This window comes from Salmo salar, chromosome 20, assembly GCF_965601325.2.
Source record: "Salmo salar chromosome 20, fSalSal1, whole genome shotgun sequence".
In the NCBI taxonomy this organism is placed as follows: domain Eukaryota; kingdom Metazoa; phylum Chordata; class Actinopteri; order Salmoniformes; family Salmonidae; genus Salmo; species Salmo salar.
The window spans coordinates 57,682,968-57,710,876 of record NC_138310.1 but is presented as its reverse complement, the minus strand read 5'-3'; the positions used below and the strand labels follow the sequence as shown (position 1 = coordinate 57,710,876).

The window sequence follows — 27,909 nt, the reverse complement described above, 5'->3', positions numbered from 1 at the left end:
TATAACTCACACTGTACAATTGGTCTGAAGATTTTTTTTTTAAACCAAAACTGTACTTTTGTGGTAGGTGATGAGTGTTCAACCTATTGCGTCAGAGACGCACTTTTGGTTCCGATAGTGGGACGAGACAGTTCAGCTCTTGCCACATGTGATAATAATATTTAGAGCGCTACAAGTGGCTGCGGTTTAAAGCATAAACCAAAGGGGTAGACTATGTTCAACGAGCTTTTCCCAGCACCTCCCCGAATTTCCGTTGACAGTTCTCAGTGTTTATGAACATGACTCCAGAGTCAAACTCACAAAGTCCAAAGAGCAGGCTGGGCTCAATAGTCTGGTTAAAGATGGGAATCGATCACATCTTTTGGTCTTTCATCCTTTGAGGACGCTCAACTGCGCTCTGTGACACAGCGCACTGGATTATCAACTTCACATGCAGACGTGGTATCACCAAGGACAGTGGCGGATTTATCGATAAATAATCGTTTTTGTATTACAAAGATGTCTATGTTTATTGGCTCACTGTTTATTTTTATGGATGTCCTATTATATGCTAAATTGAATTATTGCATGGAAATAGATTTTTGCGTACCTGTTCGATTAGATCATCAACATTTGGAAAGACATACTATTCGACAGACGGAGGGGAGAATGAATGACCAGCTAGTTGTTTTTAAAATTACTGCTTTCAGGCAAGAATGTTATCTAAACCTTTTACCGGATTCTACATTTATTGCGCACAACATCACTCCTCACAGCGGCTCCTTAGCATCAACTTCCTCTGCAACCACAGACCTGAACCACTGCTTCTACTCTGGTGATGTCAATGCAGACCAGGAATCGTATGCTGCGCTGAGCCTGTGCAAAGGCTTACAAGGTGCCTTTTCTTACCAGGGCATGGAATATTTCATCAATCCACTTGGGAGCGAAAGGGCCGGAGGAGGACATACAGTGAATACTGAGAGAAGAACCCATGTCATACGCCGCCGGGGACGCGACAGAGACTCCAGCGGCAATTCCACCACGAACAGATGTGGAGTAGAACCTGGTTTCACCCAAAAACTTTCAGGGTCTTTTGAGAAATATAAACGCATGAAAGGACTGGAGATGGACAGCCTGACTGAAACTGTATTGAAGAGCCTGGGTAGATCCAAAAGGTTTGCCTCCATCCCTAGGTTTGTGGAGGTTCTTGTCGTGGCTGATGAGTCTATGGCCAAATTCCACGGGGACGACTTGAAACATTACCTGTTGACCCTGATGTCTGTTGCTGCAAGGCTTTACAAGCACCCCAGCATCATGAACTCCATAAACATAGTGGTAGTGGGCTTCATGGTGATCAACGAAACAGAGAAAGGACCCAAGGTTTCCACCAATGCTGCCCTCACTCTGCGCAGTTTCTGTTCTTGGCAGAAAAATGTAAACAAATACAATGACAAGCACCCTGAATACTGGGACACTGCAATCCTATTCACCAAACAGGTAAGGTGTGGTGAGCTGCAGCCAGGTGTCAATGTTTGCTTGCAGATTAGCTTCCATGCAATCATCAGTTATTTCAATTTTTTATTATTATCTCATTGTCACCCAATACATTATCTCCAAATGCAATACTAAATGCTCTTTTATAGACACATCCCTGTGTGTTACATGCAGCCCGATAATGCTGAGACAAGGTAGGGTTTGGGTGTCAATTCCTTTTCAGTTAAGGAAGTAAATTAAAATTCCACTTCCAATTCCAATTTTTACTCTATGCATCTCTACGAGAAAAAAAATGAAAACATTGCTTGCAACTGCACAGCTGAAAAGCAACACATCTGTCTTCACATCTTAAAAGTCCACCTCCTTTTTCCTATCATGAATCACATTGCAAAACATTTAGCATAAAGGCCCCCACAATCGTGATCACTGAGCCAAAAAACATGCTCATGGAACAAAATTAACCATATGAACAACGACTGTAGCACATCTTTCAGAATGTGTGTCTAGCCAGTCACCTATTTTTCCATCCCAACAAATCAAATCAAATTTATTTATATAGCCCTTCTTACATCAGCTGATATGTCAAAGTGCTGTACAGAAACCCAGCCTAAAACCCCAAACAGCAAGCAATGCAGGTGTAGAAGCACGGTGGCTAGGAAAAACTCCCTAGAAAGGCCAAAACCTAGGAAGAAACCTAGAGAGAAACCAGGCTATGAGGGGTGGCCAGTCCTCTTCTGGCTGTGCCGGGTGGAGATTATAACAGCACATGGCCTAGATGTTCAAATGTTCATAAATGACCAGCATTGTCAAATAATAATAATCATAGTAGTTGTCGAGGGTGCAACAAATCAGTAACACAAGAGTAAGTATCAGTTGGCTTTTTCATAGCCGATCTTTGAGAGTATCTCGACTCCTCCTGCTGTCTCTAGAGAGTTGAAAACAGCAGGTCTGGGACAAGTAGCACGTCCGGTGAATAGGTCAGGGTTCCAGCAGGTCTGGGACAACAGGTCTGGGACAGGTAGCACGTCCGGTGAACAGGTCAGGGTTCCATAGCTGCAGGCAGAACAGTTGGAACTGGAGCAGCAGCACGGCCAGGTGAACTGGGGACAGCAAGGAGTCATCAAGCCAGGTAGTCCTGAGGCATGGTCCTAGGGCTCAGGTCCTCCGAGAGAGAGAAAGAAAGAAAGAGAAAGAGAGAATTAGAGAGAGCATATTTAAATTCACACAGGACACCGGAAAAGACAAGAGAAATACTCCAGATGTGACAGACTGACCCTAGCCCCCCGACACATAAACTACTGCAGCATAAATACTGGAGGCTGAGACAGGAGGGGTCAGGAGACACTGTGGCACCATCCGATGAAACCCCCGGACAGAGCCAAACAGGTAGGATATAACCCCACCCACTTTGCCAAAGCACAGCCTCCACACCACTGTAGGGATATCTCCAACCACCAACATACCATCCCGGGACAAGGCCGAGTATAGCCCACAAAGATCTCCGCCACGGCACAGCCCAAGGGGGGGCACCAACCCTGACAGGAAGACCACGTCCAACCATAGAGATAGATAGAGAACTCAGCTTTATATCTGTGCCATTATAGCGTCTGTGACAGCATGGGCAGCGCCATTGAGGCTACAACCCATAGGAATCCCCACCCATTTGACTACTTTGACTACTTTAAATTGGCGGAAGCAGTGGCAATTTTAGCATGTACATTTTGGTGGGACAAAGTGAAAAAACTGTATACATGCCAGCAAAGCCACTACACAACACAACACTAAACAATACATTAATTGCACTATAACGGTGACAAACGGTGCCCACAAACTGTTAGGGCCTACATAAAGCTGTCTCAACAGCAGAGTCCCAACATCTTACCACTGCTACACCTGGCTATCAGCGGAGGCTTTTCTGGCAGCGAAACACTTCATTCAGCCTTATTTAATGCCTTAAAAAAAATATACAGTACCAGTCAAAAGTTTGGACACACCTACTCATTCAAGGGTTTTTCTTTATCTTTACTATTTTCTACATTGTAGAACAATAGTGAAGACATCACAACTATGAAATAACACATATGGAATCATGTAGTAACTAAAAAAAGTGTTAAACAAATTCTTCAAAGTAGCCACACTTTGTCTTGATGATAACTTTGGCCACTCTTGGCATTCTCTCAAGACAGTGTCACCAGCAATGCAATCCCACACCATCATACCTCCTCCTCCATGCTTCACGGTGAGAACCACAGATGCAGAGATCATCCGTTCACCTACTCTGCATCTCACAAAGACACAGCAGTTGGAACCAAAAATCTCAAATTTGCCCTTATCAAACCAAAGGACAGATTTCCACCAGTCTAATGTCCAATGCTCATGTTTCTTGGCCCAAGCAAGTCTCTTCTTATTAATTGTGTCCTTTAGTAGTGGTTTCTTTGCAGCAATTCAACCATGAAGGCCTGATTCACGTAGTCTCCTCTGAACAGTTGATGTTGAGATGTGTCTGTTACTTGAACTCTGTGACGCATTTATTTGGGCTGCAATTTCTGAGGCTGGTAACTGTAATGAACTTATCCTCTGCAGCAGAGGTAACTCTGAGTCTTCCTTTCCTGTGGCGGTCCTCATGACAGCCAGTTTCATCATAGCGCTTGATGGTTTTTGCGACTGCTCTTGAAGAAACGTTCAAAGTTCTTGACATTTTCCAGATTGACTGACCTTCATGTCTTAAAATAATGATGGACTGTCGTTTCTCTTTGCTTATTTGAGCTGTTTTTGCCATATTATGGACTCGGTCTTTTACCAAATAGGCTATCTTCTGTATACCACCCCTACCTTGTCACAACACAACTGATTGGCTCAAACGGATTAAGAAGGAAAGAAATTCCACAAATTGACTTTTAACAAGGTACCCCTGTTAATTCAGAACATGGGCCATTCTTACATTATTCTCCCTGTACACCAAGTCAGAACCAAAGGATAAATTAAGGGGGCATATAAGCAGACAATGAAAGCTTTTACAATATTCGATGATGACATTTCTCTAAAACAGGCTATAGGCTATATGTGCACCAGCAACAGCTAACAGCTTACTACACAACATACACTTAGTATTACTTTCTTAGCTACAGTAGACATATCTCTCTGGTACTGTATATTACATATTTTATGCAGCAGCATACAATCATTTTCGGACAAACCTTGTTGTGCTGTGCTCACTTGAACAGGAAGGTGGCGTGGCGGTCGTTCTTGGGCAAGTTTTGTCATCAAACTTTGTCATAAAAGTCTGGCATTCTCTGGATTGATGGTGCTTTCAATGGGAAGTCGAGGAAAAACAAGGTTGAATCATGATGACGTCAGTGATCTTCAGGTCGAAGCTCTAAATGAGGCCTGAGTTCTCGACTTGCAATTCCGAGTTGGATGACCGTTCAAAGCGTATTTTCTCAGTCGGAGCTTGTTTTATTTCAAGTTCCTAGTTGTCTTCAACGCACTGAAGTCAGATTTCCCAGTTCTGAGATTCCTGTTGTTTTGAGCGCGTCAGAAGTCATGCTGGATTAACAGCATGGCCAATGTTGAATGTTTATCCTTTTAAGCTTGGAAAGGAGACCCTTAAACCCAGACTTGGGACCACACACCCATTCCACTGAATAGCAGGCTAGTGATTGCTTTGCAATGCTTGCAGTTATCCACTGATTCCTTCCAAACCACTCATTGTTGAATTTGCAATTTCCAACTTGTTGTGTAATGTTTATGGCAATGGCCGATGAGCACCTATACATTTTATCTATAATTTCTCTTAATTATTTCTCTTCGTATGACAATGATTGAAAAGGATTTGCCAGTAGATTGTCGACATGATTCATGATGATGACTGCTAGCTAAGATTTTGAAAGTATGATGTTGACATGATCAGTCCAATCAAAGCTACTGTAGATAAAACATGATTTGATGTCAAGCTGATATGTGACACGTATTATTAATGCCAAAATAACATGCAAAACAGGTGGGGCTCGAAACAAATGACGGGTCGCCACTGGGCGGAAGCACGGTGGAAGCCCTCAATTGCACTGCCCATGCTAAAACTGCCTTTTGGCCACTAGAGGCCTCTATCATTCTTTATACAACGGGTGGGTCTAATCCTGAATGCTGATTGGTTAAAACAGCATTCCAGCTGGTGTCTATTCCACAAATTGCCACAGGCTAAATCTATGAGTTAAAATGCCTATTTACTCTGTTTCATCTGGCTGCCTACTGTCTCATCAGCCCAGCCAGGCAATTTATAAACTTGATCTCCACTATAAAAAGCATATAGACATTATCTCACATTTATTTTAGACTAACGTTTCGTTTTCAACAGCAGAGATTTGTATAAACCTTGCTGTTTGTCTCTCCAACATTTACAACATTGTTTCAATATTAAAATTCGATCTCCTGCTGTCCCATAGTAATGAACGTGTCGGGACGACACAGACAGGCATGCAGTGTTTCTCAGCTAGTCGAAATCATGAATCAACTGGCATCATTTTTATGGATATATATACAAAAAAAATGGATAGAAAAAAGTTAAAACGAAATGCAGCTAATTTGCAGTCTTTCCAGCTTCAGTTTGACGCGATCGTGTTACTGTAGCTGTGTTGTTGGCTAGCTCCTCTGAACAACAGTGTCCTGATGAGTGAGCACATTTTCTATGCCAGGCGAAATCCCCCTCATTAGCTCATTGTTATGGATGTATCCAAATAAATGTCACTAGAAAACAGCTTAAACCAATGCAAATGCAGCTACTTTGCTGTTATTCTGGCTGCACTTTTTGACGTGACTGTAAATTAGCCATAGTTGGCTAGCTAGCAAGCAAGAGATAAGAACGTTGCCAGCCAGTATGGCGATGGAACATTTAAAACAAACGACTGTCCATAGATACAGAACAAAAAGACTGAACGACTGGGTCGCGTCTCTAGCAACCATGGATTTGTGTCGGGACTATATCTTGTGGAAGGATGAAATGGTATGAATAAATTAATCCAAATAATGTTTTTAATGAAAATATGTAAATGATTTGAATATGTTGGTAACACGTATAAAAGTGATAATGCCCTCAAAGCCGGTGTTTGGAGGATATATTGGCACGGTTTCCCGGCGTTAGACTTTGTCTCGGGCCTAACAACACCTGTGCCAATATATTCTCCAAACAGCGGATTCTCGGGCGTTAGCACTCAACGATGATCCCAACCCATGTTAGCACCATGCCACTGAGTTTAGAAATGCCACAGGTAGATCAGGCCAGGCAGGGGTTTCACTAGCTCTGGTCCAGGAATTCAGCACAGCTTGCTAATGGAAGGCTCAGCATTTGCACTAACGCCTGGACCAGAGCTAGGATTTGACACACTCCAATGGTGGAATGGGAAGTATCCATTTCTCTGTGATGATCCACTCACTTCCAGCTGTGAGCCTTTAGTCCTGCCTCTCAGCCTGGATTCAGCCAGTCTGTCTGTTTTCCATTAAGCCTTGCTTGGCTGGGAGCAATCTAATGCATTGGTTCTCTTCGAGTGCATAACACTTAATTCTGAGACTGAATCTGTCCAACTGTGATCAAAGTGGTGTAAAATGATCCCACTTATATGGTGAAGATGCCTTGACCTATACCATTACCTTGAAGTGTGTTTATTCACTTTATTGGGGGAGGGGGTTATTTAATTTAATATCATAGGCTAGAGGTATGGTGTTAATGTGCTTGTATGAACAATGTAGTTATATCAGATAATAATTCTCAGACTCAAATCAAATAAGCTTGTGTTTGAAAGCATTGTACAATGGTCAAGTACAATACATTTTTAACAGTTCCATTGTCAGCTCGACCTCTTGGCACGTGGCAGTGTAATTGTTCTTCTCTGACAGCTGTAACATTCCCTAAGCATCTTGTGGATTAAAGGGTTAGTTCACTGGGCCAGATTGAGAGAGGGAGAGAGATATAAAAAAAAATGGGCCTAACCAGAACAATGGACCGGATTGTTAGTGTTTTCTGTTTAAATATCTACTAAAAGATGGTGGATATGCAATGAAATAACAACACACACACACACAAGACAAATTAAATTACACACCTACACACATTGTCCAGATGATTACATGTAATTTGTTTCCTGCAACAGGACTTGTGTGGAGCCACTACCTGTGACACCTTAGGCATGGCAGACGTGGGCACTATGTGTGATCCCAAGAGAAGCTGCTCTGTCATCGAGGATGACGGTCTCCCTTCGGCCTTCACCACTGCTCATGAATTGGGTGAGTGAAGATCACTCTAACTTGTGTATTATCGGTATCTACCAGAACACTCTTAGAAAAAAGGGTTCCAAAAGGGTTCTTCGGCTATCCCCATAGGAGAGCCATTTTGGGTTCCAGGTAGAACCCTTTTGGGTTCCATGTAGAACCCTCTGTGGAAAGGGTTCTACATGGATCCAAAAAGTGATCTACCTGGCACCAAAAGGGTTTTACCAAGAACCAAAAGTGGTTCTTCAAAGGGTTCTCCTATAGACCAAATCAGAATGTGTATAAACAAAGCTGTTCTTTTAGTTCCAGGTTGTGAGCGTCGTAAAGCTAGACTGAATAACGCATAGGAAACAATATGCAGACCATTGGGGACTATCTAATGAATAATGGATATACTCAATTTTCTAAAATGTTTCTAAAATCATCAACACTACTCTCTTGTTATTAACCCATGCATGTCCATAACGGAAATGTAACATTTAATTTGGTACACTTGCCATCTGAGCTTACTGATCGACAAAATCTAATTTCCGCCAAAGCGTTTGTCTACAATGTCAGTTTTTATTGTACTATGACATAGACTGACCAGGTGAATTCAGGTGAAAGCTAAGATCCCTTATTGATGTCACTTGGTGTATCCACTTCAATCAGTGTAGATGAAGGGGAGGAAATCGGTTAAAGAAGGATTTTTAAGAACTGCAACGCTGCTGGGTTTCTCATGCTCAACAGTTTACCATGTGTATCAAGAATGGTCCACCACCCAAAGGACATCCAGCCAACTTGACACAACTATGGGTCAGCAACCTTGAACACTTTTTACACCTTGTAAAGTCCATGCTTCGATAAATTGAGGATGTTCTGAGGGCAAAAGGGGGTGCAACTTAATATTAGGAAGGTGTGTATATACAGTGCATTCGGAAAGTATTCAGACACCTTGACTTTTTACACATTTTGTTACGTTACAGCCTTATTCTAAAATGTATTAAATTAATGTTTTTCCTCATCAATCGAAACACAATACCCCATAATGACAAAACAAAAACAGGTTTTTGGAAATGTTTGCAAATGTATAAATAATTCAAAATGGAAATATCACATTTACATAAGTATTCAAACCCTTTACTCAGTACTTTGTGGAAGCACATTTGGCAGCAATTACAGCCTTGAGTCTTCTTGGGTATGATGCTTCAAGCTTGGCACACCTGTATTTGGGGGACTTTCTCCCATTTTTCTCTGCAGATCCTCTCAAGCTCTGTCAGGTTGGATGGGGAGCGTTGCTGCACAGCTATTTTCAGGTCTCTCCAGAGATGTATGATCGAGTTCAAGTCTGGATTCTGGCTGGGCCACTCAAGCACATTCAGAAACTTGTCCCGAAGCCACTCCTGCGTTGTCTTGTCTGGGTGCTTAGGGTTGTTGTCCTGTTGTAAGGTGAACCTTCTCACCAGTCTGAGGTCCAGAGTGCTGTGGAGCAGGTTTTCATCAAGGATCTCTCTGTACTTTGCTCCGTTCATCTTTCGCCAAATCCTGACTAGACTCCCAGTCCCTGCTGCTGAAAACATCCCCACAGCAAGATGCTACCACCGCCATGCTTCACCGTAAGGATAGTGCACGGTTTCTCCAGACGTGACGCCTGGCATTCAGGCCATAGAGTTCAATCTTGGTTTCATCAGACCAGAGAATCTTGTTTCTCATGGTCTGAGAGTCTTTAGGTGCCTTTTGGCAAACTCCAAACAGGCTGTCATGTGCCTTTTACTGAGGAATGGCTTCCGTCTGGCCACTCTACCATAAAAGCTTGATTGGTGGTGTGCTGCAGAGATGGTTGTCCTTCTGGAAGGTTCTCCCATCTCCACAGAGGAACTCTGGAGCTCTCAGAGTGACCACCGGGTTCTTGGTCATCTCCCTGACCAAGGCCCTTCTTTCCCGATTGCTCAGTTTGGCCTGGCGACCAGCTCTAGGAAGAGTCTTGGTGGTTCCAAACTTCTTCCATTTAAGATTGATGGAGGCCACTGTGTTCTTGGGGACCTCAATGCTGCAGACATTTTTTGGTGCCCTTACCCAGATCTGTGCCTCAAGACAATTCTTTCGACCTCATGGCTTTTTTTCTGACATGCACAGTCAACTGTGGGACCTTATATAGACAGGTGTGTGCCTTTCCAAATCATGTCCAATTAATTGAATTTACCACAGGTGGACTCCAATCAAGTTGTAGAAACATCTCACGGATGATCAATGGAAACAGGATGCACCTGAGCTCAATGTGGAAAAAGTCATGGGGTCTGAATACTTTCCGAAGGCACCGTATCTACTGTATAAACAATATCTAAAGCAATCCTCACACACCCACACACACTCCTAGAGTACATTATACAGTATAAGCAAATCCAATATAAGTCAATGGAGAGTGAGACCTGCTACATTATTCTCCCTCTTTCTCTCCATCTCTCACAAGCACACATGTGACATACGAACACGCTTGCACACCCATGTGTGCACACAGACACACACACACCAACAAACAACACCGGGTGGGAAAGCCAAACCATTCTGAATGTATCTACAAATACAGATCTTTGAAGCTAATCTTAGTTAGTCTGATGTCATAACTGGTTTCATTGATTTGTGGAAACTGTAGAATTGTTATTTTTACCCTTTTGCTGTGGAATAAGTGTGGGTCGTTCATATTATGAATGTAATCACTTTTGGACTGCACCCTTTTTGATTTGAATGACACCTTCCAAATATGTCTGCACATTGTAGAAGGGGTCAGAACATGCACAAAGATGACTCATTTCGCATACCCCACCCTCCCATGAGACATCCATTCACACCCGTGTGTGTGTGAAAATCTGTGGTATTTGTGTACACGTGTGCTTTTGAGAGAGGGAGAGAAAGAGGGAGAATGCTGTAGCAGGCCTCATTCTCCATTGACTTACAATGGAATTTCTTATACTGTATAATATACTCTAGGAGTGTGTGTGTGAGAGACAGTGTGTGGATTTATTTTATATTGTTTTATATAAGGTTCGGACCATCTATATACCAACAATTATTAAGATTAGAACATGTTTAAAATCTGAGAAAGAGGAAAAACACTGTAAAATGACTCACTCTACAGTGACTCTGCTTATAATACTGCATATACTCAAATAGGGGTGCTTATATTTGTCCTGTTTTACTGCATGTACAAGAGGGTAACTTGTACACGTGTGTTTTTTATACATTCCAACTCCCCCTGTGATACCTTTGGAGAGTGGGGTCACGGTCAGGGATCAGCCATTTTTGACCGTGCTTCATTGCCTTGCTGAAGGGCAGATCGACAGATCTTTCACCTTGTTGGCTTGGGGTTTCAAACTAGTAACTTTTTGGTTATTGACTAGGCTACCTGGCCCTCTATTTTTATATATTGGTCCAGGCAATTTAATACCAAAGGGTATTAAGATCTGAGCATTTGAACATGTTCCATTTGTGAAAATAGCGACAATTTTACTGGCCCCCTACCATACTGTCAATTACATTATACAATACTGATTTCTAAATACAGAATAGAGCCATGCAGAGAACCAACCATACACAGAACTCGGTATTTACAAACCAGAATTAAATTGACTTGCTATTGTGACATCGTGGTGATTTGATCTTTGGGGACAGCCAAAGAACCTTTACTGGTTCTAGATAGCCTGTGAAGACTAAATAATAAAAACAATAATAATAATAAAATATTTATTTTATATAGCGCTTTTCAATACAAGTAGAATCAAAGTCGCTTCAAAAACAAAACAAACAAAAACATTTACAAAACAAATGTAGGGATCTGGCAGTTCTTGGGTGTTCGTCTCCCACAGCTTTAGATGATAGGAGGTTCATAATGTAGTAGCTTGAGAGGAGGGAGCATAGATGGAACAGCCAGGCAGGGAGGTAGAGACATCTGACAAACAGACCACGGAGCTCTTCATCAGGCACCTCATCGTCTTCGATGTTCACAGCTAATAAATAATATGTCAATGCCCAAATAGACTTGTATGTTGATTATGTTAATGCCAGAGTGAACTTGTAGGCATTATGCATGTCTTGAACAAAAGATGATAGGTGTTGATGATGTCATTTGGTCATCCCCACGTGCATCATTTGATTACCATTTCTAATCTGTCAGACATGGAATGGGGAACAAAGGACTAAGGCCTGTTGAAAACTCTTGAACTTTTCTCGCCTTCTTCCTTTGATCCAATGAAATGGGTGTCATTCTGTCCAACGGTCTCGTTACCACTGAAGCCATTTTTGTCAAGGCTGGTATTATTAATGAGACAAGTGACAGTTACGATCAAGTGTTTTCAGTCATCCATGTGGGGCTGTGAAGGGAGTAAAGCCTGAAAACACATGGGGAAGTAATAGCAGATGTGAGGCCCCATTGAGAGGCACTGGTTTAAGGTGCACACGTCTATTAACTAATTATACAATTTCCTTTCAAAAAGGACCCTGTCATATTTTACATCCATTTGTGAAGTCGTAATTTCCGTGTGGGATGTGATGACTTGGTACTGAGGACTTTGTTTCCAACAACATCTAACTGTTTTCTTTTTTTTCCCCATCAAAGAAAATTGTTATTTTACTTCTACTGTCTGTGAGTATTATACTTCATAATCTATGACAGCATTGGGAAAAGTGGTTGGTTTGATATTGGGAGTGGAATGGATGGAGTTCAAGTGACTACATGACATTTCACAACATAGTGTATAATATACATACTAGCCCTACAATAGTATGTAGACTATATGAGTTTGAAGAGATGGGGGATCAAACATTAGTCACAAGTGTCCTGCCATGAACAGTTGCAGTGAAGAATTCGTATTTATTATGGATCCCCATTAGCTGCTGAATGCAGCACCTGCTCTTCCTGGGGTCTGGCAAAATTAAGGTAGTTATACAATTTCAAAAACATTCTAATACATTCAGAACAGATTTCACAACACACTAAGTGTGTGCCCCTCAGGCCTCTACTCCACTACCACATATCTACAACACAAAATCCAGGTGTAAGTGTTTGTATAGTGTGTATGTTATCATGTGTGTGTGTACATGTGTCTGTGCCTATGTTTGTGTTGCTTCACAGTCCCTGCTGTTCCATAAGATGTGTTTCTATCTGTTTTTTAAATTTGATTCTACTGCTTGCATCTGTTACCTGTTGTGGAATAGAGTTCCATGTAGTCATGGCTCTATGTAGTACTGTGCGCCTCCCATAGTCTGCTCTGGACTTGGGTACTGTGAAGAGACCTCTGGTGGCATGTCTTGTGGGGTATGCATGGGTGTCCAAGCTGTGTGCCAGTAGTTCAAACAGACAGCTCGGTGCATTCAACATGTCAATACCTCTCACAAATATAAGTAGTGATGAAGTCAATCTCTCCTCCACTTTGAGCCAGGAGAGATTTACATGCATATTACTGATGTTTTCTCTCTGTGTAAGTCCAAGGGCCAGCCGTGCTGCCCTGTTCTGAGCCAATTGCAACTTTCCTAAGTTCCTCTTTGTGGCAACTGACCACACGACTGAACAGCAGTCCAGGTGCGACAAAACTAGAGCCTGTAGAACCTGCCTTGTTGATAGTGCTGTTAAGAAGGTAGAGTAGCACTTTATTATGGACAGACTTCTCCCCAGACTTCTGTTGTATCAATATGTTTTGACCATTACAGTTACTCCAACCAGTTTAGTCACTTCAACTTGCTACATTTCCACATGATTTATTACAAGATGTAGTTGAGGTTTAGTGTTTAGTGAATGATTTGTCCCAAATACAAAGTTTTTAGTTTTTGAAATATTTAGGAATAACTTGTTCCGTGCCACCCATTCTGAAGCTGACTGCAGCTCTTTGTTAAGTGTTGCAGTCATTTCAATCGCTGTAGTGGCTGACGTGTATAGTGTTGAGTCATCCGCATACATAGACACACTGGCTTTACTCAGTAAAGATTGAAAAAAGTAAGTGGCCTAGACAGCTTCCCTGGGGAATTCCTGATTTGACCTGGATTATGTTGAAGAGGGTTCCATTGAAGAACACCCTATGTGTTCTGTTAGACAGGTAGCTCTTTATCCAAAATATAGTAGGGGATGTAAAGCCATTCCAGCAGCAGACTATGATCGATAATTTCAAAATCCTCACTGAAGTCTAACAAAACACAATCTTTTTATCATCAATTTCTCTCAGGCAATCATCAGTCATTTGTGTAAGTGCTGCGCTTATTGAATGTCCTTTCCTATAAGTGTGCTGAAAGTCTGTTGTCAATTTATTTACTATAAAACAGCATTGTATCTGGTCAAAAAAAAAATCCAAAACATTTCTAAGGATTGTTAACTGGCTGATTGGTTGGCTATTTGAGCCAGTAAAGGGGGCTTTACTATTCTTAGGTAGCGGAATGACTTTTGCTTCCCTCCGGGTCTGAGGGCCCACACTTTCTAGTAGGCAAAAATGTTAAAACTGGCAAATAGGAGTGGCAATATTGTCCGCTATTATCCTCAGTAATTTTCCATCCAAGTTGTCAGACCCCGGTGGCTTGTCATTGTTGATACACAACAATGATTTTTTACTTCTTCCACACTCACTTTACAGAATAAAAAATGACAATGCGTGTCTTTCATAATTTGGTCAGATATACTTGTGTAGTGTCAGCGTTTGTTGCTGGCTTGTCATGCCTAAATTTGCTAATCTTGCCAATGAAAAATTCATTAAAGTAGTAGGCAATATTAGTCGGTTTTGGGATGAATGAGCCATCTGATTCAATGAATGATGGAGCTGAGTTGCCTTTTTTCAAAAAATGTCATTGAATGTGCTCCAAAGTTTTTTACTGCCATTCTTTACGTCATTTGTCTTTGTTTCATAGTGTAGTTTCTTCTTCTTTTTATTAAATTTAGTTACATGATTTCTCAATTTGCAGTACGTTTGCCAATCGGTTGTGCAGGCAGACTTATTTGCCATTCATTTTTCCTCATCCATCTCAACCATACAATTTTTCAATTCCTCATCAATCCACCAGGATTTAACAGTTTTTACTTTTTACAGTCATTTTCTTAATGGGTGCATGCTTATTAGTAACTGGGATAAGCAATTTCATAAATGTGTCAAGTGCAGCGTCTGTTTGCTTCTCATTACACACCATGGACCAACAAATATTTTTGTTCATCAACAACATAGGAATCGCTACAAAACTTATTGTATGACCTCTTATAACCTATATATTAGTCCCAGCCTTTGGAACTTTGGTTTTCCTAGATATGGCTACTATATTGTGATCACTACATCTGATGGATCTAGATACTGCTTTCAAGCACATTTCTCCAGCATTAGTAATGATGTGATCAATACATGTTGATTTAAATATTGACTGGCTTTCGTCAAGCTGCCCACTCAAGAAAAATCTTCAAACTGTAACCAGTGCCTGCAACCTGGTTCAGGTTATCAGTCAACCTTACAGTTTGAAGCTTTTTCTTGAGTGGGCAGCTTGACGAAAGCCAGTCAATATTTAAATCACCCAGAAACTATACCTCTCTGTTGATATCACATACATTATCAAGCATTTCACACATGTTATCAAGATACTGACTGTTAGCACTTGGTGGTCTATAGCAGCTTCCCACAAGAATGGACTTTAGATGAGGCAGATGAGCCTGTAGCTATATTACTTCATAAGTATTTAACATGAGGTCCTCTCTAAGCTTTACAGGAATGTGGTTCTGAATATAAACAGCATCACCCCCACCACTGGCATTTCTGTATTTTCTTAAATGTTATAACCTTGTATTGCTACCACTGTATCATCAAAGGTATAATCTAAGTGAGTTTCAGAGATAGTCAGAATATAAATGTCATCTGTTTCTAGCAAGTTATTCATTTAATGAACCTTGTTAACGTGGGCTATTTTGAGCACTTTTGTAGGGATGCTTGCTTGTTTTCCTTGCTTTTCTGGGAAACTTAGCAGAAGTAGATATTGTCATGTTATTTATGTTAATGCAGGGTGAGCTGCACACAGTGGACCTCCTACTAGGCCACACCGCCTCAATGCTAACACTAGAAGACTAGTGAACCTCCTTGAGTCTCCTTGTTCTCGTCCCAATGAATCTGTGATTATGTTCCACTGTCAGCGGTCTTCATTACAAACATAAGCAAATGGTACTAGGCCAGGCTAGCACCGTGAGCTACAGCAGGCTGAGCAAAACAAATGGACATAGCAAACTTAATAAAAGGTGGAAATATCTGCAAACAAACCACCGCTCGACAGTAGCAAGGTCTCAATGGCTTGTTGAGCAGAGATGTAATTTTTCCTCTTATTTAAATCATCCTCTAATTAGTACATGGGTGTCAAACTCATTCCATGGAGGGCCAAGTGTCTGCGGGTTTTTGTTTTTTCCTTTCAATTAAGACATAAACAACCAGGTGAGGGGAGTTCCTTTCTAATTAGTGTCCATATTTAATCAATCAAGTACAATGGAGGAGCAAAAACCCGCAGACCCTCTGCCTGCGGGTTTTTGACACGTGAATTAAAACATTATTGGAGTTGGTTGATGATGATTGACACTGATTCAAATTATGATGATGATGATGAGATGATGATGAAATGAACCTAGTACCCCCAAACCAATATTCAATTTTTTCAGATTTTATAGTCGTCCTGGTCATATTTCCTCCTTGTGCTTTTTTTTCTGTCCTTCAGGCCATGTTTTCAACATGCCCCATGACAATGTGAATGCCTGCAAGGAGGTGTTTGGGAAGCTCAAGGACAACCACATGATGTCCCCCACGCTGATCCAGATCGACCGTGCCAACCCCTGGTCTGTGTGCAGCGCAGCCATCATTACAGACTTCCTGGACAGAGGCCACGGTCAGTCAGCCACTCAGCTCGGTCTCTGTCAATTGCAGCTGTCGTGCATGTGCGTGTGTGTGTGAGTTCTGCCTGTGTAAATTGTAGCTGTCATACGAATGTATATACTCTATTTCCCCCCCCCTTTGAAAAAGATCAGACTTTGTTCTCAACCTTGCAACAAATCTAAACAGTTCTCACTATTGGAGTTCTTAAACGAGGTCATGCAATTAGCAGTAATAGCACTGGAGTTCATGGGCCTCTCATTCCCAATACTGTCTCTGTTCAACGTCTGCATTAGCTGACTGACGTATAAAGAGTTCCAACGCTTGTTTAATGTTGCACAGGTTTTTTGCACAGGTATTTGAACTTATTTGGGCTGGAAAATATGATTATGTAATGGTTTACAAATCTTGAAAAATACTCTGATTAAGAGGAGTGAAGACTGCTTTGTTCAACTGCAAGGGAATGTTGAATAACAGTGCAGAGATATTGCTTCCTACGACAACACCTGTCACTCTTGAGCAGATATAAACCATAAAAATTGTCTTCAGCCTGGCTGGCTTTGCACGGCTGATATCTTGACACTGTGGTTGTTTTCTTAAAAAGGGGACTGTCTTCTGGATCAGCCCCAAAAACTGCTGGCTCTGCCCGAAAGCCTCCCAGGCACCAACTACAGCCTCCACCGCCAGTGTGAGCTGGCCTTCGGTACGGGCTCCAAGCCCTGTCCCTACATGCAGCACTGCTCCAAGCTGTGGTGCACGGGCAAGGCCAGAGGCCAGCTGGTCTGTCAGACACGTCATTTCCCCTGGGCCGATGGCACCAGCTGTGGCAACAGTAAGCTCTGTTTCCAAGGGGTGTGCACCGACAAGAACAACACCACTAAGACCAAGGTGAGCACACTCACTGTCAGTGTTCTGATCTGCTTAGTTATTACTATTGATGTAGATGTTGATAGAGACTGATCTCACAATGAATACAATGATTTCACAATCTAACAACAATGAAACATCTATATCTTAATAACAATATGTACTGGAACCTCTATTTCTAAATGTATACTAGAATGTAACTATAGGTTCTACATGTCATTTAGACTGCAGGTTCTAAATGTATGTGGTTCTCCTACAGGTGGACGGTGGATGGGGGAGGTGGGGTGTGTATGGGTCATGTTCCAGAACCTGTGGAGGAGGAGTTCAGCTTGCCAAAAGAGATTGTAACAACCCTGTTCCAGAATATGGGGGGAAATACTGCAAAGGACTCCGTGTGAAGTATCGCTCCTGCAATTTGGACGTCTGCCCAGAATCAGGTAGAACTCATTGTGAAGTTTTAAATAATCCTTAATGAAATGATTTTGGAAACTGGAAGCATTTTGCTTCTTTACCACAAGAAATAAGATTTGCTCACATGCTAATATGTAAAAATATGCTAAATGGAACCTGAGTGTGAAACAAATGTCCCACTTTAAAATTACAATTTGACGTGTTAAAGAAAGACACAAGTCCTTGATAAAGCTTATATAAAAGCTTCCGAAATCATTCATAAGTAAATGTTATGTTATATGAACAGTCGCAAAAGGTAATGTCACATTTGGCAAAGTACCAGATGTAATCAACATGTTTCAGTGCACCTGTCCGACAATAAAACATCTTATTCGTTTACTTTTTATGTCAAGCGGGTATGTAGTGCTCATGAAGACTTTATGTATGTCCTATAAAGCCTTTATACATTGCTTCATTAAAGGATGACCCACATTTTTTTGTATAGATGTGTACTCGTATGGATCCACGTTACTAATAAGCATACAATCCATAGGCAAAAGCTTCCGTGAGGAGCAGTGCGAGGCGTTCAACGGATTCAGCCTCAACACCAATAGGCTCTCAGCGTCTGTGGTGTGGGTCCCCAAATATTCTGGAGTGTCACCCAAGGACAAGTGCAAGCTCATCTGCAGGGCCAATGGAACAGGCTACTTCTATGTCCTTGCTCCAAAGGTGAGTACCTGCAGACTGCAGTAGCAACCTGCAGAAGAATGTTGAGAAAGGCTGTTGAGAAATAAACTTCTCCTGACCTGCAGTAACAGATTGCACCAACAAACAACAAACGGTAACACTTTACTTGACACCCAGTGTCATAACACGTTATGACACGGTCATAACCATGTCATAATATGTCATAACAGCTGACATAACTTGTCATAACCTGTCATAATATGGTCATAACACTGTCATGACACGTATATTTACACCTGTTGTGACATATATTTAGTTATGTAATGGCTGGTTATGACACTTACATAAGAGTTTCAAAACCCACATTTAATCAAATTAGTTTGTTCCCCTGCCAAGAGGTTTCCTTTCGTTTAAAGTTTGTTTCTTAAATCCTTTGTTGTTGTTGTAATGAATTCTTAACAGTCATGTTTTTTCATCATATTTTAAATAACTCGTAGAAAATAGACTTTATGACAATGTCATGAAGCATTATGACCATCCTGTGTCACTTTACTTGGACTAAGAAAATACACTTTATGACACTGTCATGAAGCATTATGACTATACTGTGTCACTTTACTTGATCAAAGAAAATACACTTTATGACACTGTCAAGAAGCATTATGACCGTCATAATCATATAAGCCAGATAGGCCTATCACGTACATGCCCTTATATCAGTCATCAGTCACAAACAGGGTGTCTTGTCTTGCTCCTGAAATCTGCTCCTGCATTCATCCCAGTCAACAACAACAGAGCATTGGGGTCGGTGCATGTCTGACAATGATATTTTAAAAATGATATTATATAACCATAAGCATACTGTTGACACATAGGCTATGGTGTAAGGTAATGGTAGGTTTTGTGGGTTTTGACACTCTTATGTAGGTGTCATAACCAGACATAAAATAAAACAATATATGGTCACAACAGGTGTAAATATATGTCATGACAGTGTTATGACCATGTTATGACAGGTTATGACAAGTTATGTCAGCTGTAAGGACATATTATGACATGGTTATGACCGTGCCATAATGTGTTATGACACTGGGTGTCAAGTGAAGTGTTACCCAACAAACACTGTCTTACATTTGGTGATCTAATGACAGGTGGCACTGTCAATGAAGAGTTAAGCGCAATGTTGTAGGCTACAACCATCGTAACCAAACTAAGGCATAAGTCATGTTTTGTGTGAAGAAGAATGCCAGTCAGAAGCTTGATTACAGTATCTAGCTCTGATATAGGGAGGTGTAGAGTGAGAGAGAACCGAGGTACCAGTCACGGCAAAGAGAGAGAGAGAAAGAGAGAGAATGTGTGAGAGAGAGAATGTGAGAGAGAGAGAGAGAGAGAGAGAGAGAGAGAGAGAGAGAGAGAGAGAGAGAGAGAGAGAGAGAGAGAGAGAGAGAGAGAGAGAGAGAGAGAGAGAGAGAGAGAGAGGAGAGAGAGAGAGAGAGAAACAGCAGGCAGAGACTGTGTCGTTTACAGCTGTTGTATGTCGGCAAGTATTTACACAGCCAACCAACCAACCAAGCAGTGAAACAAGCTTTTATATCAATACATACCAGACCTCTCTTTCCCTTTGAGCACTCTGATATTTGTATTGCTTGTTTGCTGTGCTGTCCTTAGATGGTCCAGATAGTTGCTGGATAGAAAGTGTGGATCCATTTGTGGTCTTTTAGCCATTTGCCACCTGATTCTTTGAATTAGGAAATTATTTTATAAAGACATAAAAAGTATTTTGTTGTAATTGTAACCCTAATGTTGCAATCATCCTTGAGAAGAGACTTAAAGGCCCAGTGCAGTCAACATTATATTTTTACATTGTTTTATATCAGCTGATAAAACTAACACTGTAAAAGTGTGAAAATAATTGCTCAGTGTTATTTCCTGATAGTTGCTGGTTGAAAATGCGATCTAATCAGCAGGTTTGCATTGGCGGGAGTTTCGGCTTTCCATGGTGACATCACCATGCAATAAATTGGTTAATAGACCAATAACAAAGAGAGTTCCAAACCTCCCTGCCAATAACAGCTGGTATTCAGTTTTCCCATCCCCACTTAGACCACTCCAAAACAGTCCTAGCAAATTGCTAAAAAGAGACTTTTGCCCATTTTAGTGGAAATCTGTTACAGTAAGGTCCTTAATTGTTAAGCAGAAATGATTTGATATTGCTATAAAAGGGCTGCATTGGTCCTTTAAAGGGGCAATGTCGTATTTTGAGACAGTCTTGAATCTGCAAAGAAGCCAGTAGGCTACATTTTTGTCTGATTTTCTGTGTGCTAATAGGCATAATAATGATAATGCTACATTTTATTTTGTAAAGTGGTTCCATGCATCATACAACACTATTTCCAGTTACATTTTTGGCGCATTGTGTTACAGACCATTTTTTGACTTGAGCTTTCAGACAAGTAAATAATATTTTCCAAAGGACAAGTTCATGTCAAGCCCTGCACGCACACCCACACACACACACACACACACACACACACACACACACACACACACACACACACACACACACACACACACACACACACACACACACACACACGCGCGCGCGCCCGCTTCCTCTCACTCTCACTAATATATTTCTCAAAATCTACTCACACCTACAGGTTGTTGATGGAACACCCTGTTCTCCCGACACCTCTGCAGTGTGTGTCCAAGGGAAATGTATCAAGGCGGGCTGTGACAGCAAGCTCAGCTCCAATAAGAAGTATGACAAGTGTGGTGTGTGTGGAGGGGACAACCAAAGCTGCAAGAAAGTGTCCGGATTGTTCACCAAACCCATGTAAGTGACCAGCACACAGTATGCTGTTCTCAATGTATACAAGAATCTCCTACTTTATGTCACCATACTTTATGTCATCATACTTTGTCACCATACTTTATGTCATCATACTTTGTCACCATACTTTATGTCATCATACTTTATGCCACCATACTTTGTCATTATAATTTATGTCATCATACTTTATGCCAACCATACTTTATGTCATCATACTTTTTTTCATCATACTTTGTCATCATACTTTGTCATCATACTTTATGTCATCATAATTTGTGCCATCATACATTATGCCACCATACTTTATGCCACCATGCCACCATACTTTATGTCATCATAATTTGTGTCATCATACTTTATGCCACCATACTTTATGTCATCATACTTTATGCCACCATACTTTATGTCATCATACTTTGTGTCATCATACTTTATGCCACCATACTTTGTCATCATACTTTATGTCATCATACTTTGTGGCATCATACTTTATGCCACCATACTTTATGCCACCATACTTTATGTCATCATACTTTGTGTCATCATACTTTATGTCATCATAATTTGTGTCATCATAATTTGTGTCATCATACTTTGTGCCACCATACTTTATGCCACCATACTTTATGTCATCATACTTTATGTCATCATAATTTGTGTCATCATACTTTGTGTCATCATACTTTTGTCATCATACTTTATGTCACCATAATTTGTGTCACCATACTTTATGTCACCGTACTTTATGTCACCATACTTTATGTCGCCATACTTTTTTCAGACATGGCTACAACTTTGTGGTGATGTTGCCTGTGGGAGCGTCCAACATCGACATCCGACAGCGTGGCTACAGGGCCTTGGTTAACGACGACAACTACCTAGCGGTGAAGAACCGACACGGCAAATACCTTCTGAACGGGAACTACGTGGTGTCAGCGGTGGAGCGGGACATCATTGTGAAGGGCAGCCTGCTGCGCTACAGCGGCACCACTAGTGCTGTGGAGATCCTCCAGGCCACCAGGCCTCTCCAGGAAGCCCTGACCGTGGAGGTCCTCTCGGTGGGGAAGATGACCCCGCCCCGGGTCCGATACTCCTTCTACCTGGCTCGGGAGCACCACAAGGAGGAGAAGATCTTGAAGAAAGTGGGGAGGAGCCACTCACAGAACAGCGTCCTGATGGACAGCAACAAGGTGGAGCTGAAGGGGCCGTCGCACAAGTCCAGGCTCCCGAACATGTGGTCGACGGGGGCATGGGAAGAGTGCACAGTGACCTGTGGGAACGGGCTCCAGAGTAGACGGGTTCAGTGTACGGACCCAGAGGGCAAAACAGCCACGGACTGTGACAGCTTACAGAGGCCGGCTGCCACCAGGGTATGTGGGGACCCCTGTCCCATGTGGGACATAGGCCAGTGGTCGTCATGCTCCAAGACATGCGGGAGGGGCTTCAAACGGCGGCCGCTGCGTTGCACCACTCAGACTGGCATGCACCTACCCAGAGAGCACTGCGCTGGTATGAAGAAGCCACAGGAACTAGATTTCTGCACAGTGCAGCCGTGTTAGAGAAGTTCTATGCCTGCTGACTCTTTGTGTTGTTCCAGTGATGCTCTTGAAAAGAAAACCCATTCGCTGTCCTATAAGGTTCTGACGGACTCCCATAGTGCATGGCATTGGTGTGGAGGACTGTGATGACAAAATGGTATTTGAAACAGCTAAGGGAAAGAAAGTGGTAGAGGTACAAACTGTGGGACCATTTCAGTTGAGTTGGAGTTACTGGCTGTGTCCAAATACTAGTACTTGTGTCCTAAGTAGTAGGGTTTTTGAGTATGCGAAAATATAACGTTTTATTGTATGTGAAATTTCAATTATTGAGTGTTTTTAATGCCAGGATGCCATACTTCTTTCGACTTTTGATATAATATGAATTCACTGCACACTATTGAAGAAGATTCTCGTGTTTATTAGATCCATGTGAGTTTGACAACAGCTGATCAGAAAAGGGGAACGGCTGTACCAAAATAAACGAAAGGCGGGGACAACCCAGCTATGCATTAGATGACACCATCTTGGTATGGAGGAGCCTTGTATGTTGATATTTGTTCATTACTGCATACATTTTACTAAACAGTATGTTCTAAATAGTATGCAGTACGGTTACTACATAGCTTATTATTTTAGTTGGCAGTAGGCAACAACCATTTTTGACACAGCCACAGCCAGTCTACCTCTAGTGAGACAAAGAGTAAAACACACATGCACACACAGTGCTGGTCTAGGTACAGTCCATATAGGTCTATAGACTATTTACTGTATATGACACAAGAGACTCAATCAACTTCAAATCAGTCACTGGATTATCATTGGAGCAGGATGTTTGTTATCTTGATTTACTGACATCTGAAGTTCACCATCCCCATTTTTCCAATAATAATCTTAATGAAATGTGAAGTGCAGTACTGTATCTGCAAAATATAAGACATGTTTCGTCCATGCACTAGTTTCAAATTATATTTTGGTATTTACAATGGAATTGTATTATTAATATTGTTAATTGTTAATGTATTAGGTACATTGACATAAGTTCAATATAAAAAACAACAACATTTTTGTCAAAAATTACAATTGTAATCTAAAACAATTTGAAAAGGTCTTGTTAAAAACCCTACAATATGCCTTTATCAGTTTCCATGATTAAACAGTTAGTAATAGTAATATTTCTCATATGATGATAATGAAAACTTGTTAATGAAATATCCTATACACTTGAAAAGATTACCAGCAATAGGCAATTATCAAACCAATTAGGAATCGATTTTAATCAATTCGGTGATAAAATAAAGCTTTAAATTTGGCCAAACAATTAAATATTTTGAGAGAAACAAACCATATATATACTGCTCAAAAAAATAAAGGGAACACTTAAACAACACAATGTAACTCCAAGTCAGTCACACTTCTGTGAAATCAAACTGTCCACTTAGGAAGCAACACTGATTGACAATAAATTTCACATGCTGTTGTGCAAATGGAATAGACAACAGGTGGAAATTATAGGCAATTAGCAAGACACCCCCAATAAAGGAGTGGTTCTGCAGGTGGTAACCACAGACCACTTCTCAGTTCCTATGGTTCCTGGCTGATGTTTTGGTCACTTTTGAATGCTGGCGGTGCTTTCACTCTAGTGGTAGCATGAGATGGAGTCTACAACCCACACAAGTGGCTCAGGTAGTGCAGCTCATCCAGGATGGCACATCAATGCGAGCTGTGGCAAGAAGGATTGCTGTGTCTGCCAGCGTAGTGTCCAGAGCATGGAGGCGCTATCAGGAGACAGGCCAGTACATCAGGAGACGTGGAGGAGGCCGTAGGAGGGCAACAACCCAGCAGCAGGACCGCTACCTCCGCCTTTGTGCAAGGAGGAGCACTGCCAGAGCCCTGCAAAATTACCTCCAGCAGGCCACAAATGTGCATGTGTCTGCTCAAACGGTCAGAAACAGACTCCATGAGGGTGGTATGATGGCCCGACGTCCACAGGTGGGGGTTGTGCTTACAGCCCAACACCGTGCAGGACGTTTGGCATTTGCCAGAGAACACCAAGATTGGCAAATTCGCCACTGGCGCCCTGTGCTCTTCACAGATGAAAGCAGGTTCACACTGAGCACATGTGACAGACGTGACAGTCTGGAGACGCCGTGGAGAACGTTCTGCTGCCTGCAACATCCTCCAGCATGACCGGTTTGGCGGTGGGTCAGTCATGGTGTGGGGTGGCATTTCTTTGGGGGGCCGCACAGCACTCCATGTGCTCGCCAGAGGTAGCCTGACTGCCATTAGGTACCGAGATGAGATCCTCAGACCCCTTGTGAGACCATATACTGGTGCGGTTGGCCCTGGGTTCCTCCTAATGCAAGACAATGCTAGACCTCATGTGGCTGGAGTGTGTCAGCAGTTCCTGCAAGAGGAAGACATTGATGCTATGGACTGGCCCGCCCGTTCCCCAGACCTGAATCCAATTGAGCACATCTGGGACATCATGTCTCGCTCCATCCACCAACGCCACGTTGCACCACAGACTGTCCAGGAGTTGGCGGATGCTTTAGTCCAGGTCTGGGAGGAGATCCCTCAGGAGACCATCCGCCACCTCATCAGGAGCATGCCCAGGCGTTGTAGGGAGGTCATACAGGCACGTGGAGGCCACACACACTACTGAGCCTCATTTTGACTTGTTTTATGGACATCACATCAAAGTTGGATCAGCCTGTAGTGTGGTTTTCCACTTTAATTTTGAGTGTGACTCCAAATCCAGACCTCCATGGGTTGATAAATTGGATTTCCATTGATTATTTTTGTGTGATTTTGTTGTCAGCACATTCAACTATGTAAAGATAAAAGTATTTAATAAGATTATTTCATTCATTCACATCTAGGATGTGTTATTTTAGTGTTCCCTTTATTTTTTTGAGCAGTGTATAAACATCAAATGTACTGTATGTACTGTATAACTAATGATTTGTTTCAAGAAACAATATACTTGTATTGTGCAATGCATCATTTTCCTCTTAATGTTGTGTCTGGAACAGTGCAAATTTCACAAAGCTCAGATTTTATTCATGTTTTCGCCAAAGAGATGAGGATACTGAATTAGAGGAGACCCTTAGTACTGCAAGAGACAAATCTCAGATTCACTACATGAACTTGACATAGCATTGCTTTCTTACCTCCAGCAGTAGAGTGGATACTGCTATTCTTCCTTGTCCCCTTTTGCATGGTCATTTGAGAATTTGAGTTTCCATTAAATACTATTAGTTACAGTGTGTTCAGTTCAGCTATTTCAATGCAATGCTGGCAAATTATAATAGGAACGCTGCAAGACCATGTCACATCATTAGTGATGCAATTTCTGATACTTTGTCCTCTCTACTGACTTTTCTAATAAAGCCTGTGTTATTGACATTATATGTAATAATAATTGTTTTATTGCAATGCATAGGAAAGTGACAAAAGGCATTTTGTTTTGCTCTACATTCCATTCAGACCCACTGTAAATAAGGGTACCTACCTAGCAGAGAGAATCCACTCCCATGATACAATTCTGTTGTCTATTTTGACAGTCTTGGTTCAGTCTTGTCTCCATCTTTTAGATGGCTCCTGTATTCTTTGGAATTGTAGCTATTTCATTTTCTTTTGCATCATGTACAGCAAAAGACTTGTTCTTTCGTCATCTGCATTTGTATACTATGTATACATTCATCTGTGCACAAATAAATAACATGTGAATATTGTGTTCTTTGTGTTTTGGTCACATGTGTTTAATGTCAATGATGTGGAGACCAGTAGTCAGATGATTCCCCCTTACGAAAATTACTGAACTATCCCTTGACTTTTGAGTTGGTCATTGGTTGCTACTACTCCCTTCCGGGGAGTTGTCCAATTTGGTCGTTATAAAGTAGTAATGGAATGTTGAGGCCCGGAACTTTGAATCAGCATTGAACAATGTTGTGTGGTAGTTGTGTGTTTGCTGGCTAGCTACTGTATGTAGGCCTGCAACCTATCTTAGATTTGCCAAAACGTTGACAGATGTGTGGAAGTCGTTGGCTAGGCTCTTTAACTGTAATAACACATACTCATAAGACCACAATCTGTAAGGGATAGTTCAGTAATTTTTCACATTTAGATATTTGTTTCCCTACCATGAAAGCAGTCTATGGACAAGGAAACACATATCTTTTTTAGTTTTTTATTATTATTATTTTTTAACACGTTTTTCTCCCCAATTTTGTGGTATCCAATTGGTAGTTACAGTCTTGCCTTATTGCTGCAACTCCCGTACGGACTCGGGAGAGGCGAAGGTCAAGAGCCGTGCATCCTCTGAAACACAACCCAACCAAGCCGCACTGCTTCTTGACAGAATGCCCACTTAACCCGGAAGCCAGCCGCACCAATGTGTTGGAGGAAACACCGTGCACCTGGCGACCGTGTCAGCGTGCACTGCGCTCGGCCCGCTACAGGAGTCGCTAGTGCGCGATGGGACAAGGACATCCCTGCCGGCCAAACGCTCCCCTAACCCGAACGACACTGGGCCAATTGTGCGCCGCCCCATGGGCCTCCCAGTCGTGGCCGGCTGCTACAGAGCCTGGACTCGAACCCAGAATCTCTAGTGGCACAGCTAGCTGCGATGCAGTGCCTTACACCCCTGCGCCACTAAGGAAACACATATCTAAATACATAAAATCACTGAACTATCCCTTTAACTAAACTGTTTAGAATGCCAAAGATAAACATGATGAGGCGCAAACTGCTTTGCTTTTCAGTCTAGATCCCCAAGTGATGATGCAGCCAAAGAGGCACCTCACCACAGCCTATCTCCAGCACATCCACCTCATTCAGTCACTGTGGAATTTGCTGATTCAAGTGTTCTGGCTTCCCTGGAACAACAGTCACAGACCCACTACATCATGCCGGGTAATCCAGGTCTATTGTTGGGGAGAGCTAGGCAGTCTCCCACATTCATTGGGTATTTTGAGAGCACTTCCGACGACGGGTCCTGACCACTCTCGTTACCCAA

The 27,909-nt window shown here is 41.9% G+C and overlaps 1 protein-coding gene across 1 annotated transcript; it reads left to right on the top strand.

Annotated features, from left to right (window-relative positions):
* Window positions 1-22: 22 nt before the first annotated feature.
* LOC106580930 (A disintegrin and metalloproteinase with thrombospondin motifs 15) lies at window positions 23-26,626 on the top strand. Its single transcript, XM_014162489.3, has 8 exons — window positions 23-1,476; window positions 7,617-7,749; window positions 16,426-16,593; window positions 17,182-17,465; window positions 17,704-17,881; window positions 18,388-18,563; window positions 21,182-21,357; window positions 22,136-26,626. Exons 1-8 carry the CDS (start codon window positions 499-501, stop codon window positions 22,911-22,913), a joined length of 2,871 nt encoding a protein of 956 aa, XP_014017964.1. The 5' UTR covers window positions 23-498; the 3' UTR covers window positions 22,914-26,626.
* The last annotated feature ends 1,283 nt before the right edge of the window (window positions 26,627-27,909 follow it).